Source organism: Prinia subflava, chromosome 5, assembly GCF_021018805.1.
Source record: "Prinia subflava isolate CZ2003 ecotype Zambia chromosome 5, Cam_Psub_1.2, whole genome shotgun sequence".
Lineage (NCBI taxonomy): Eukaryota > Metazoa > Chordata > Aves > Passeriformes > Cisticolidae > Prinia > Prinia subflava.
Window position 1 is genome coordinate 57,087,175 of NC_086251.1, and position 14,932 is coordinate 57,102,106.

General features: G+C 44.6%; 1 protein-coding gene across 2 annotated transcripts in view; it reads right to left on the minus strand.

The window, feature by feature from the left end:
• Positions 1-913: 913 nt before the first annotated feature.
• Positions 914-14,932, minus strand: part of RHOJ (ras homolog family member J) — a 61,147-nt gene continuing 47,128 nt past the window's right edge. For both annotated transcript variants that reach the window (XM_063399552.1, XM_063399553.1), the window contains 3 exons: positions 10,948-11,112; positions 9,737-9,832; positions 914-8,467 (listed from right to left, as the gene is read on the minus strand). In XM_063399552.1, coding sequence (XP_063255622.1) covers positions 8,321-8,467; positions 9,737-9,832; positions 10,948-11,112 — 408 coding nt within the window. In that variant the 3' untranslated portion in view covers positions 914-8,320. The remainder of the gene's footprint in view (positions 8,468-9,736; positions 9,833-10,947; positions 11,113-14,932) is intronic.

Here is a 14,932-nt window from a genome sequence, read left to right on the forward strand (position 1 = left end):
ATTCAGGGAAATGTGAAAGCATCAGGGCTGCATGGAGGAATCCTTCCCTTGGCTACACCCACCCAGCCTCATCTGGCAGCAATTTAGGAATTTTCTGCTCTGGGGGATGCCTTTGCTGTTAACCCCAGGCATGTGGGTCCTCTGTGCCACTTCTTCCCAGATAAAATCAAACCATGGATGAGTCTGGTGAGTAATACCATCTTCCTCTGGGGAAGGTGAATAAAATATATTCCAGGCTATATGCTGTGCCCCCTTGAATTGTCCTGGCTCCTCTAAGGATGTATCATTATAGCAGCCAGGGATTTGGCCTGCAGTGCCTTTTTTATTAGGAATAAACCTTGATATGCTTTGTCTTTTCTCTGCAAGTGCTCCAGGCAGGGCTAGTTAAACCTGCTGAGATTCAGAAGCTGCAGGAATGCGAAAAGAGACTTTCTCTGGTGAAACTTGCTTTGGTCCAATCAAGATGAGGGATGTTGCTCAGGAATGGTGGCATTTCTAGGCTTAATTTGAAGACCAGACCAGCTGGTCAATGAGATACCTTCTGGTCTTGAAATGAATTTTAATGAACAGCTGGGTAACAAAACCACTTATTTTTTCTGTAATTAATTTTGATATTTTTTTAAAAACGAGATCCACATCTCTGCACTGAATCCCTGGAAGACTGGAGCCAGCCATATCCTTATTTCCAGACCAGCAGGGCTGTCTTTCCTCATCATGTAACTCCTTCATCACCATAAGCCTTTCACTTTCCCTCCTGATTCTGCCTGTCCTGGCTGCTGCACCACAGGGTGCACAGCTCATCATCTTCCTTGCCAATGTGTTGGTAGGTGTTTTTCCTACCTGAAACATCCTGCAAGGTGCATGTGATCAGCATCTGGGAAAGCAAACACAACAGCAGACCCGCCCAAAAGGATGCTGTCAAAATAGTTTGTAATACATTTATTTTGTTAAAATAAACTATGTACAGTAAATGACATTAATGTGCATTACAATATACAGTAATTACATGTTTAAAAGATGATAAACAAAAGAGTACAGAATTATGTGCTGTAAATAGGAAATTAATAGTGTTTACATGATTTTTAAACTATGCAGAACGCATTTGCTTGAAAACTGGATTTCCTTGGTTTGAAATTGTTTTGCTTTGAATTCTGAAGATTTGGTTAATCTTTGAAAAAGAGGCATACCACTCAAAAGTCACACATACTCTTTTAGTGCCCATCCTTTGGTTTCACCAGCCCCATATTCCAGCAATATTGCACACAGCAACTTTTAAGAGAGAAACATTCAGTTGCTCACATCAAGTAAATGACTCTTTCTCCTAACTGGCTAACACCTGACTGGTGATGAGTTAGGTCCTGATTTGTGTTGAGGTCATTGCATCTGCTTCACAAACTCCACCAGAATAACTTTTTGAACTGTTAGTTTTAAGCATTTCTTAAAGGAATAATTTTAAGTATCACTATCAAGTAAGCACAAAAAGAAAGGAATGAAGTGTCCTTGTCTTTGTGTTCTCGGGGGAGCAGAGAATCTCTGTGCAGTGAAATTCTTGTATTTGTGTGAGTGCATCAGCATCACAACACATTAAACTGGATGCAGTTTTCCTCACACTCCATCTCCCTGCTCCTCCCTGCAGCCTTCTTTGAAGTCCTCCCAGTCTCGAGGTGCTGCTGAGCTGTGACTCCACAGAGACACCTCCCAGCCCACTCACCAGCCTCAACCCATATTTTTTGGGCTGCATCAGGGCCACCATACCACATCTTCCTCTGTAGCATTCCCCACCTGGCACCCTGGGCTTTGGTCACCTCTGCTCATGAGTGAAGAAGACTTTGCCAGTGTCTTTCCCCTCTCACAAAACCTTTTGTTATTGCTTATTAGTGAATTAATATTTACAAGCTTTGGGAGAGTTTGGGCTCATTTGCTCCACGCTGACAGGGCAGTTCAGTGCCTGCCAGTCTGTGATGCAGTTAGAACAGCTGATTATTTAGGGGAAAACTATTGAGAGAGATGACATGATAGCCACACTCTGGATATGATTTACCCACAAACTACTTTGACAGACATCAGACAAATTTTTCTACATGTTATCAATACAAACAAATGTTGTGTTGGAAGATCTGGAAACTGTAGACTGGTGACAACTGTTTCCTCTGAATTTGTTAACCTCCAATCAAAGTCAAAATCCACCAGAGCTGGTGTCAGTGAGAGCTCAAAATGATCTTCACCAAAACCACATCAAACCTGGTGCCCTGAATGGGATGAGATGAAATTAAGTGATAGCAATGATTTCAGGTTCTTTAAGCAAAGATAATCATATGTCTTGAATATTACATTGTTAATGTAACCACTTTCATCTTCAGCTCAGTAGTGAGGTGTTTCAGATCCAGCCTCCAAAGGTGAGATCAGCAAAGTCTGTGGATGCCCCAACTCCTTTCAGGAGCAGCCAGAAGGTATAAAAAATTCTTGGACCTGGCTCAAGGCTTGGTCAGCCAAATTAAAAGGTCAGAAAAGGAGGAAATACAAAGACTCTCAAACGTTTTCCACATTAGTCATGTGTGGACCCCATTGACATTTTCCATTGCCTTCATGAGGACTGAAATGAAGCCAACATAGAGCATCTTTGAAAATCCCACCCTACCATTATAGTTAGAAGCAGCCAAAGGCTGCATTATGGTCTGTACAATCTGGAAAGGGATGAGGATCCATATTTTCAAATTTAAAGAGATTTTTCACCACTGACAGCAATTCACATGATTTTTTGCTTGTTGCTCTGGGTTTCTGAACTTGTTTTCCTCTTACAATGAGCTTCTGACTCTTTTTGCTGTTATGGTGTGGTTCCTGGAACTGCCCAAGAGAGCAGATTATTGTTCCCACGTTTCTGAAAGCTTTAACTGAAACAAAGAAAAGAGAATTTGAAGACTTTTCATTGTTGCTGTTCTAGTTATGGGCGTCCCCTTAACATCTTAAAATGAAATCTAAGGTTGAGGATCAAACTGACTAATTGTGGCTCTGGGCCCTGATTTTGCAGCTCTCCCCCGAAGCAGAAGTGATTCTGTTGCATTCATGACTTCTAATTGGTGATTTTGTCCTGACTTTTTGATGCAAAACTATTTCTGTTCCTGTTTTGTTTTGATAGGTGAAGACAGCTGAGATCACAAGCCACTACAGAAATCAGTGGGAGGCTTTTTCCTGCTTTCAGATGGTCTTTATTCATGAAGAGGAAAATAAACATTCATAGTGGAAATTTGTCTTCATTTTTGCAAGGAGCTCAAAGGTGTCTAGAAGTTATCTGACGTGGGTCACTCCATGCTCACCTCCTGTCACAGCAGATGCTCCTCCAGTCCTGTAGAGTGGTGAACCAACAAAATGTTCTGTTATTTCCAGATTTTCTTTTTTTAATATAGGATGAAAGAACATCACAGGTCCTCCTCAGGGAAAAAGACAATACATGGAGAAAGGCATGTGCAGCCAGGCCCCTACATTCTACCTCTTTGTTTAACAAATGGTCCCTGGGCCAATGTGAGCATATGGATTGCTTTGTTGGAGAAGACAAATGTGCTCTCAGACAATCCTGGCCTGAGACAGATTGATGCCACTGCAAATTATTTTTAATCCAGGTGAGGTTTCCATGTGGTATTCAAGAGGTATTTGCTGTGTCACTTGGGAAAAAAAGGTCCAGGAAAAGGTCATGGCCTGTAAGCAAGGTATAAAAGCAGATGGGCATTTTTCATATATGAATTAAAGGGAGAGATAGGCCCAGGGAAGTGATTGAGTCACCATTCCTGAAGGTATTCCAAAGAACACAGGCCACCAACAGCAGAGGGCTGGAAGAGGCTTTCTGGTAATTAAACTACAAGAATGGGTCACAAATCAGCCTCCCTCATGACCTGAGCAGTGCCAATGGGGTTGAATGAGACATGAACAGCTTGGAGACAGCTCCTTGTGAAGTGAGATTCTCTTCAGTATGAGAACTGCCAAAATCTGTCCCTGTAATAAAAGTATTTGGAATAACTTTATTTCATATTAAGATGCATTGCTATATATAATTCTGTGTCTATTTTGAAGGCTTTGAGTGCTTAAAAAGAGAAAAAAGGTGAGAAATATCAACGTCAGCTGCTGAAATGATTGTTTTGGTTGCCATGCTGGACTTGGGGTGAAGTCTGTACCTACACAGGGCGTATATCCAGTTGAACAAATGAGAATGGACCTGAGTGGGGTTAGAGCCTTCTTTCTGTCTTCTCCCCAACTTTTCAGAGCTCTGGGAGGTACAGACGAGCTGTGAGTTTTTGTGGGACCTCCTTCAAGTCATGCTGGAAGTGGCAGGACTGTCCCAGTCCCACTGTCCTGGTGTTTTCACAGGACTCTCAAGGGCAGAGGCACCTGTAGGTGGTTTTAATGTGATAGCAACTCTCTGATGAATTGAGATCTCTCTCAAATACCTCTAATATCTCCTCGCAGGGGTTTGCATGAAAATGCTTTGGGAACACTCTTTGAAACTGCAACTTCAGCTTAAGAGCTCTTGGTAGGAGAGGAAGGTTTCAGAAGAGGCCAAAGGAGATGGGTTTTACAGGATCCAACAAGTTTCCTATAAGTTGTGAGTGCTTTTGAAATGACAGCAGACCATTAGCAGAGGCAGGTCTGTCAGGAGAGGCTTTGACATCAGCTGCATTAAGGGGATGTTGTCAAATAAGCTCCAGGGATGGTTTCTAACCTTTATGACTCTCTTTAGCAGTGTTCCTTTTAAGGTGAAATTGGGATCTGATTTCTAGCTGGTCTCACAGTGAGTAAACCCATCTCTCTTCACCTGGCAGTCCTTTATTGATTTTCTTTCCTTATTACTAGTGGGGCTTGAAAATAACTTGAAGTTTGTATCTGTGGCCTTATGCCTGCACTTGCACTATGTCTGGTGTTGTGGTTTTCGTGAAAATAAGCTTTACTGCCTGTTCACACACCATCTGCTGCTTTTAAAAAAGGCATTAGGTATGACTTGCCAGATAGTCAATGACTCTTCTTACATCTGCCTACAATCCCTTTCTAAAGCCTCTTGGTCTGTGCTGTACCTGCCTCCCCAAAAAAGTAATGTAACAGGGCAGATCCTTGAGAAATTACCACATTTCATGGGCAGGTGTGTGTACATAACATAACACGGGAATAATGTTTATGGGGACCTGCCATTAAACATGGCTTTTCAAAAAATATTTATTTTTGCTGGAAGAAAAATTAAAATAAATGGAGTGCAGAGGCCATTTCTCAGTGGACTGTGACCACTCTCCCTCTCTTGCAGCTCCCAGAATTCAAACTTGCGTCAAAATCAGTTTGAAAAACTTGTAATTTTACTGCCTCACAAGCCTGACGTGCTCCATTTTGTAAGGACAAAGAAACCCCTGCTTAGCCTTAACATTTTTTGTCTGTATATAACACTTTTTTGTCTGCTTCCTCTAGGAAAGATTTGTTCAGGATGCTGCAGTTTAACACATTAGGACATTAGCAGCATAGGTTTTGTAGTTAACTTCCCTCAAACCACTGCAGTTACTTTAATGCTACAACTTCCCACTTGATTTTTGATTTTACTGCCTATCCTATGCCATTCCATTAAGATTAACAATCACCCCTGGTACTCAGTGGCAAAAAAACCCAATTTGATTATTTGTGGCTTTCCCTGATGCATGCCAGGGCGCTCCATTTCACTTTTCCAGCTCATTATGTCAGGATGAGCTCAGCTGTCACTCTGCAGTTTCTATTTCCTCTATTTCCACATTTTTTGAAGCTCTAAGAAAACCAGGCAGCTCCAACCTGAGCATTTCCATTGTGCTTCAGCTAAACCAGACTTCACCTTCTTCCACCAGAGACTCATACATCACTCTCCAGCAACCTACATGAGCTAAAACAATCATCCTAATTAATTTCCACTGAAGTAAAAGGCAGCACAGTGCTGATATAATTTCCCTGAAATCTGTTAAAGGCTTTTTGCTGTTGTTGTTGTTGTTTCAGTGGACTTCTAGTCATGTTATAAGCTTAATTATTTATTTAATCCATGCCTATTTCTCCTCACACTCCTCTAATATATTTTTACACATTATAGTTCAGCTGATAGACAGTGTCCTGTTGACACTCACTGCTATGCCTGGGCAAGGACACAAACTCTGTGGCATGGTGTAGACCCCTGACCTCACTCTGAGCTGGACTTTAGCAGCCAGACCATCTGAAGTAAATGCCTGGGACTTAATAAAACAGAACAGAAAATATGAGAAAATATTCTCTCAAAAATCACCAGCAGCAAGGAGAACTTGTATGTCCCAGGTATGGCAGAGCTTTGTTTTCATCCATGTTTGTGTGCAAGGGGAAAGGGATGGTGAGTGCAAGCCACTGGGTAAAAACAGAGCAAAGCATTTGCCTCAAGTCTGATGACTTTTGTCCGGGTTTCTGTAGCTGTCCATGGTAAACTGGGGATTGCTATTAGATGACCTTGGAGGTCCCTTCCAACCCAAACCATTCTACAATTTTTGAAATGGAATCTGTGCTGAAGGAGGAGCTCAGGTCCCTAAGCCTGGTTCTGATGCAGGGCTGGGCACTGCACCAAGCCTGGTCCCTTCCCGTGCCCTGGTCCTGCTGCAGGCACTCCCTGCTCTGGGCATCCCCAGCTCTGGAGTGCCCTGGCTGCTCTGGGGGCTGCTGTGTTCTCAGCCAGGGCTCTGTGTGCCCAGGAGGAGAGGGCTGCCAGCCTCATGCCGTGGGTGCAGAGGGGAGCAGGGCTGGGCTCGAGGATGAGGCATGGCTGGCACTTGCTCCCTCTGGGCACTTCTGGACATGCTGCCTACAGACACAGCTTTTGCAAGGAGTTCCATCTTCAGATCTTGTGTGCTGGTGCTGGGATTTCCTGCTTGGGGAATGAAATCCATGAGAAGACAGTCCTGTGGCTCTGCCAGGGCACCCAGAGGCAGCTGCAAGTAACACCCTTCGAGTTCACCTCTGAGTGTCTGTGTTGCTGTGATGTGCAAAGCTGCAGGATCCCGGGAGAGGCTTCAGGGAAAAGGCACAACTTCCCCAGCAGCAAGGGGAGATCACAGGAGCCTCCCTTCCCCTGTGGGCTGGATTTCCCATCTCCATGGTGGAAAAGTCCACTCCTGAGGATTGCAGCCATGCTGTAGCTGAAACAGCACTCTCTGTGAAGATGGAAAAATGAGAGCAGAGAGAGAAGAAATGGATGGGAGGAGGGAGGCTACAATAAGTCAACAAGTTCACAACTCCACTTTGATGAGTTTTTTTACAGAAATACTTCATAAAAAAAGGATAATTTTAAGGCAATTGGATCACCTCAAAGCACTTAAAGCTACTATGACCTTTGGCTTTTTTTTTTTTCCTGTTCTTGGCTGTTGGGTGAGATGTAGAAATCCAGCTGATCTATAAGGTAAATTCTCAGTTGCCATGGCAATGTGTCTCGTCCTTATTCTCAGCTGGAAGAGAGATTGTTCCATGCTGCTATTTCATGTCCAGGGCAATATTCTTTGGTGGCAGAATTTCTTTGTTTCAGTACATTAATGCTACAGCTCTGTATTTCCTTTCCCAGCTTATGGAAACATGGCTCAGCCTGAACATTCCTCTGTAAAAAATACAGTTATTTGCATTTTTTTTTAGTTGTAAGAACATTCCTTAAGTCTGGAGGTAAATGTTGATCCATTTTGATAGCTTGGGTGCAGCAAACATCCTGATGATGCTGTGAAGTTTGACCATTAAGTGAAAACAAACTGGAATCACTCCACCTCTGCTTCCATGTGGTTTGAACAAACTAAAGTATCTCCTGAACTAGCAAGTCTTATTAAAGAAAAGCAATTTTAAAGTACATCTTACCTATAGTGTAATATCTTACATATTAGATTTCTACAGATCTCCACGTGCTTTCAGTCAATTCAGATTCAATTCCTAAGGACTGCAAATCCCAAATTTTGATCAATTCTTACTTAAGGCCACAAAAGGATTTCTCCTGTTTCTTCTGCTGTCTTTAGCTCTTTGTTTTGTCACAAGCCACCTTCTCCTTATTCCTAAAGGTGGGGAGCCAAGCAGGCATCCGGGTTTCTCTTGGTGCAGTCTGCAGCAGTGGGAAGAAGCTGCAAAGCAGCTCTGGAGGGTTAGGAAAGCACAGAGACAGGAGTTGGCCAAGGGTGATACAGCTTGGAGGTTTCACAGAACGGAGAGCTCCTGTGTTTGGGTGGGAAGGACCTTTTTCTGGTCATGCTCCCCATTCCAGTTGTGTGTGACCTTCGTTGCCTTTCTGACCTGCTTGGTTTCACTGAACTCAGCTGGCTCTGCTGCCCAGGGAACGTCACACAAGGGTGCAGCACCTGTGGCACTTTGCACAGCGCTTCTTCTTCTTCTTGGGGTGGAAAATGGTCATGATTGCCTCATCAAAGACAGTCTTAAGGCCTTTCTGTGTGAGTGCTGAGCACTCCAGATAGCACTGGGCTCCAATCTGAAAGAGAAGAGGGAAAATGAGAGTGAGCATCCACTTTTTAGAGACAGTGATGCTGTTCCAGCATCTTTCTACACTAAGAAAGAGGTCAGACAATTTCTCTGTTCTGTATCAGTGGGATGAAGAGACAAGCTCACGTGGCCATCCTGAGCAAGAGAGGAGGAATCAGCATCAGCATGGGTATCTCTGCACATGGGGGTGAATGGGCTGCAGGAATTCCCTGCACCAGCCTGCAGAGAGGGGGCTGCACCCATGTTCTAGTGCTGGACCAGGAGCTTGGTCCCCAAGCTCCTGGGCAGCAGGGGAGGCTTCAAGAAAACGCTGGGTTGTAGCTGAACCCCTTCACACACTTGGCTCTCCTCCCCTGAACTGTCACAATTGTGTCCTGCCTCCTCCTAGGGAGGGCTTCCAGCTGATTTCTGGGAATGGGAAAGCATCATTTTGAGGTAGGAGCCTTCCAGGTGTGCTGACATGACACAAACACCCACAGAGGCCTGGGAAAGCAGCCTCAGCTTATTCAGCAACCTTGTGGCTTATTCAGTTTGTTCTGCTCATGGATGCTCGGATTTTGAGGGTCAGGGACAATAATAGCACCTGCAGCTTATAAAGGGACAAGGCCAGGATGCAGAATCCTGCATCCCAGGGCTTGGGGAGTGCTTCTCACCCCCTGCCTTTCCAGGAGAAATGTACAATGCCACAGAAACTTTGGGAGCGCCTTCTCTGCTGCCTGAAGTGCAATGGATAAGTGGGAATCCAGTTATCTGTGCTTTTGTAAAGGGATAGGGAGGAGTTTGACAGGAGGTGGCTTGGCTGCAGAGAGGGGTTTGCCACTTGCACCTTCAGGCAGAACCCTGAGCAAGAAGCACTTGACTTTCAGGCAGTAAAATCTGTTTTGATGCCCATTTGCCACCTGCTGCCCTATGTTCCTCAGTGCTTTTCTTAGAGCTTAGTCGTGGCACCTGCCAGAAATCAGAAGTGTTTGGACAATTCTCTCTGACACATGGTGTGATTCTTGGGGTTGTCTTGTTCATGCCCAGGAGTTGGACTTGTTGTCTTTTTTGGATCCGTTCCCACTCAGGGCATTCAATATTTGAACTGACATTGCAGTGGAAGTGCAGGCTCAGGGGTCACAGTGTGTGCCTGGGTCCAGCCTGTTTGAACAGAGGCTTTAATCTCTGTCTGGAACTAGTGGGCTTTGGAGGAGCCTTGAATGAAAGAAGCCCAGTGGGAAGCTGTGCTCAGATCTGTGGCATCAGGAGAAGCTCTTACCTCCTTTGCCAGCTTCACTCCGTGCTCATAGGTGAGTGGTTTCTCCTTCATGTAAAGCAGCCGTGCCAAAGTTTTGGGATCATCCCGGAGGTCAATCTAGTGGAAAACACAAAAAAACCCATCCTGAAACTCTTGAGGCAGATATTCATGGCTTTGCAGACCCACATCAGGGCATCTGTATCACTCCTGAACTCAGGTGATACTTCAGAAATGAATTGCACCTTTACTTACCTTTTAATATGTATTTTTTTTCAGTTTACCATGATTTAATTCTCCTTTGCAGGTCATTGGGCCACAGCTCAGATGGGTGTGATACAGCAAAGAGCCCCACCGGCAGAGGAAGCTGCTGCAATCCTGCATTGTATCACCTGAACCCCACCCTGACAGGCCAGACAGACACAGCTCAGTCTGACTTGAAACAAAATCCTTTCTTTCCACAGAAAACATCAAAGTGAAGCATTCTGGCATTTCAAACCTGTCCATTTTCAGAGTGTGTGATCCAAAGGACAATGCTTTTATTTTTAAATGGGTGTTTCAGATTATTCCAGTGTAGAAAACAAAGCCAGTGTTTGGATTAATTGCCTTTCCTGTGGCATGAAGATTTTGGTTTTTAACCAGAATTTGATCTTTTCTCCAATTTGACTTAGGTTACTGTCCAGTGCTCTGGCATTTTCTATGTTGTTGTATCCATACTCTCACAGTCTTTATCCACTTTGTGTCTTGGTAACAAACCCATATTAAGGGATTTTTTAATTTGATTGACAGATGCATAGATGTTAAGGCCAAACTAAAGGGGTTTGGTCATTCAGTCTGACAATTCCTGTAGCACAAGCAGGATGGTGAGTCACCAGTTGTAATGCTGATGTAAAAGCATGAAGGGAAGCTACTTCCTTCCCATGTCATTTGGCTAATTACTCCCATTCTTAAAATTTAGTTTGAAGTTTAGCTTCAGCTTCTAGCCACAAACTTTGATGTGTTTTTTTTTTTTTCATTAGAGACCTGTATGAAAACCTTTCTTCCCATAGGTATTTATGACTTGTCACCATGTTAAAATACATTTGACTAAAAAGATGGGATGAGCTTTGCCAGTCTGGACACCTGCTCATTGGTTTCCATTCCCAGTCCCTGAGTTTTCCTCTAATGGGAAAATCTGGCTGAATTCCCCATGAGTTAAAGAAGAAACCTTTCCAGATTCTCAGGAGAAGCTTTACCTGTGTCCCTATGAGGACGTAAGGCACGTTGGGCATGCAGACTTTCAGCTCGGGCACCCACTCCTCCTGCACGTTGTGGTAGGAGGCAGGATTCACCACGGAGAAGCAGATCAGGAACACGTCTGTGTTGGGGTAGGACAGGGGTCTCAGCTGGTTGTAGTCCTCCTGCCAGGGGAGAGCAGCAAGAGGGTCACAAGGAGGGGATGACTGCAAGGGGGGCTGTCACGTTGGGTTTGATGAGGTGAACAACACTGTTCATATTCATTCACACTTCCAAGATTCCAGGTGGCTGCTGGAGAGGAGGGGAACCACCCCTGGCAGGACAAGGGTGCTGATTTATCAGCATTTTACCAAAAAGAGCTGGAAGATGCCCCATCTCTGGAAGTGTTCAAAGCCATGTTGGATGGGGCTGTGAGCAACCTGGTCTAGTGAAAGGTGTCCCTGTCCCTGCTGGGGTGTGTGTGTGTGTAATTAGATAATTTTGAACATCCCTTCCACCTCAATCATCCTGGGACTGTGTGAACAAGTTTTGTTTGTGTTATGTGTGAAGCTGTTGGTGCAGAAGGTGATGCTGAACAGTCCTGCCTGGTGCACAGCAATGTGCCTGTCAGCAGAAGACACTCATGCTGAAAGCAGAAAGCAGATCAAACCCAGCCCGCAGTACCTGGGTGCTCACTGTGGGTGATTCAGGGTTTCCACAGGCCATGGATGGTGGAAGGAGAGATGTTCTCTCCATGGGCTAGTGGTGAAGAGGGTGAATTCTCAAACACTCGAATCACAGCTGTGATATGTCACGAGCTGGCTTTGATAGCTGAGTTTCAAGGAAGAATTTAGGTCTGTTTTCAGGCTTGAGAAGCTGAGAGCCAGCAAAGGTTTTGCAAGCCACGTGAAAGGGATAGTCTGGCTCTTTCTGACAGTGGGAGCATTTGTAGCTGTGTCTGGTGGGCACTGTTCAATGAAACCTGTTAGAAAACTTCAGTGCAATGAAGCAGATGCTTTTTAGAGGGGATACATCTGTTCCAAAGGCTTTTTTAGGGGGTGCAGAATTGAAAAGAGGGAAGGAACACAGAGTTGGAGTGTGGGAAACAATAATACATGCTGCTGTCGAGCCTGACTGCGATGTAGATCTGCAGTTTATAGTTTCTACATTCTGGACAAGTCTCAAACCTCTGCAGTGTGGTTGCTTTTGGTTCTAACTGTGTGATAATCCAACTGGTGTGGATTTGCTTTGCAGATACAGACTAGTTAATAAAAGGAAATAAGGCCAATAAAATGGGGTAAAAAAGACACTTGGGTGCTGTTTCTCAGACAAGAGAACATTTATTTTAGGCAGGGAAAACCCACATTAGGGGCAGGAACAATGCAAGCTGCTGCCTGTCCTGCAGGAGAAAGTGCTGCAGGACTGCATCAGTGTGTGTCAAAATAGATGATGTTTTAGTGCAGCCTTACTTCTGCCTTGCTTTGATTGGGTCAGCAAATGAGAGGACTTAATTGTGAATTGAGCCTGGTAAATCAACTTTCTGAAGTCTCTTTTTCCCTGACTATACAGTAATAAATTGACTCAGCCTACTTGTGCATCAACACTAGTTTCCAAAATATACTAATGAATTACTCAAAAACTGTTGGCACCAACTCTTTCTAAAAAAATCCCCAAAACTTTAATTATTTATTCTGAAAGGAAGCAGGAGCCCAAATTTAGCTCTGTGTCATGAAAGAAAAGTTTTAAAAAAGCATCCTAAAACACAAACAAAATGTTTTGTTTTGTCTAACTGGATGTTCATTGTCTCAAACACACTCTGACAGGAAGAATAAATTCTCATTTACTACCAACAGCCCTGCCAGCCACAGTATTTGGGTTAAAACCAGAGGTTTTTTTAACTGACATAATTATGTTTTTCCAGTGACATAGAAAGTGTGGATCTCAAGAAGCATTTACAAAAAGAGATATTTGGTTATATCACCTCCCAAGAAAGAGGAGCCTCTGCATTCAAGGAATAGCAGGAAAAAGCCCCTCAGAGATATTTGTGGGTACTCCAGTGATGCAGCTCATGAAAAAGCAAAGTCAGTGACAGGAGATTTATCCAAGGCTCTGGAGATGTCAGCGGGCTCCCAGCAGAGGTTAATAGAGACAAAGTGGATGTCAAAGTGATGGGATCAGAGGAGAAATTGCATTGTAGAGACAGTTTTATGTGGATGGTGTGGGTTAGGAAAGCCTGGCCTGATCATGGGACATTATTTTAACCCAGAACATCAATCCTGACATTAATTGTGGCACAGGCACCACGGGCTGATACCGGGTGCTTGGCAAAGATCCTTTCTGTGGTTTTGGTTTAGCTGCTGCAAGTCAGGCTCCTGAACCAGCCACGTGGTGGCAGCAAGCCTCAAGGAATTCTCATCTAGGAGTTTTGGGACGAAATTGGCTAAATATAGCCAATTCCAATATGCCAGACGTGCATATTTAGAGGGGCTGGGACTTACTGTACCATTAAAACTACAGATTAAAGCCATGAGCGCTCTGCCTGGCTGTGACAGCTACAGGAGCATGCATTTAATTTTATTTTCCTTGTTCCTTCCGAATCCCTAGAAAATCCTTTTTCAAGAAGAGCATCCCTGATTTGAGCTGTGAGCACAGAACATTATATAAGTTGTAAGCAGGGCCAGCCATGCATGTCATAGCAGAGGTCTCACCTCCCACCAGGGCTCATGGGATTTTTCACAGACAGGTTAAAACACAAATATCATGGATAAAAGTTGATCTGGGCTCCTGTACATGCACAGGACCCTCCAGACCAGATCAGCCAAGGACCTTTTCTCTGTGCCTGCTCTCCAGGAGAAGGCTACAAAACCTTGCAATGGACCTTTAGAAAAGACAGCCCTACAAGGTCATTTCTCATTCACAGATGGTTGAAGTCAAGCAAATAAATAATATAAAAAAGGGACTGGACATTTGTATAGGTGTGGGATATATCCAGAGGAGCTGCAGCGAGTGACAGCCGTGCTTGGGAAGGGACTTGAGTCCTTGTGGGCTTGGGCTGTGGCTGAGCAATAACTCATTTTTATTTATTTATTTTCCCAGCTCCTGCTTGCATTGTGCAGCCTGCTATGTAGGGAGCTCGAGGCTTCCCAGTTAACCTGGCCTGGCCACTGGTTTGCCCTGGAAATGCCAGTGCCAGACCTGGCCTTGCTGTGTTACCTGACTGTGACGTGCCAGGGCCGAGATCAGCTGGTGCTGCTTCCTCCCCTCCATCTCAGCCATCAGCTCAGCAGTGTTTGGGCCCCAAAAATGCAGCAAAACTGGCTTTTGCTTTTGTTTTTATGTTGTTGCTGTGCTGATCTCTTGTACACTCTGCTAAAGCATTTTGCACCAGCAAAATAACCACAGTTTTTTCCACCCAGGACTGTTTGTGCCAGGGGTACAGAAAGCCAGATACCTCAAATCTGGGGTCTCTGCCAGCTCTCCCTTCAGGCTGACAGAGGGTCCTGCTGCAGGAGTACACTTTCCAATTGTTATTTCATTAGCGTATGTTTTATAGCATCGCAGTGTCAAGGGCTATTTCTGGCTATGACTTCACACTGATGCCTTTGGAAAGCCACACAGCACAAGGAGAAGGAGGGAGGAAACAACCCAGATGATCTGTTGTTATAACTGGAGCATGTGGGAAGCATCATCCCTCCAGCCTCCACGGAGACAATCTAGTCATCAAGGGCTGATTCACTCGCTGAGCTCTGGCTAGATGGCCACATCCTCTGGACCACGGTCTGGAAGGGACATGAGCTTGGCAAGCTGGAGAAAATGGTTTGGAGGCAGGTGGTGAACTGTCTAGTTTGAAAAAGGGGATGGCAAAATGATGTGGAGGAATGGATGGAGGGGTGAGGCTTGTCAAAGAGACAGCTGAGTGTTCCTTCTGGCTCAGGAGGACAAATGAGAGGAGGTGTTGCTGTGGAAATGGGTGGCAGGTGGAACTGTCAGCCCTACAAAACAAGT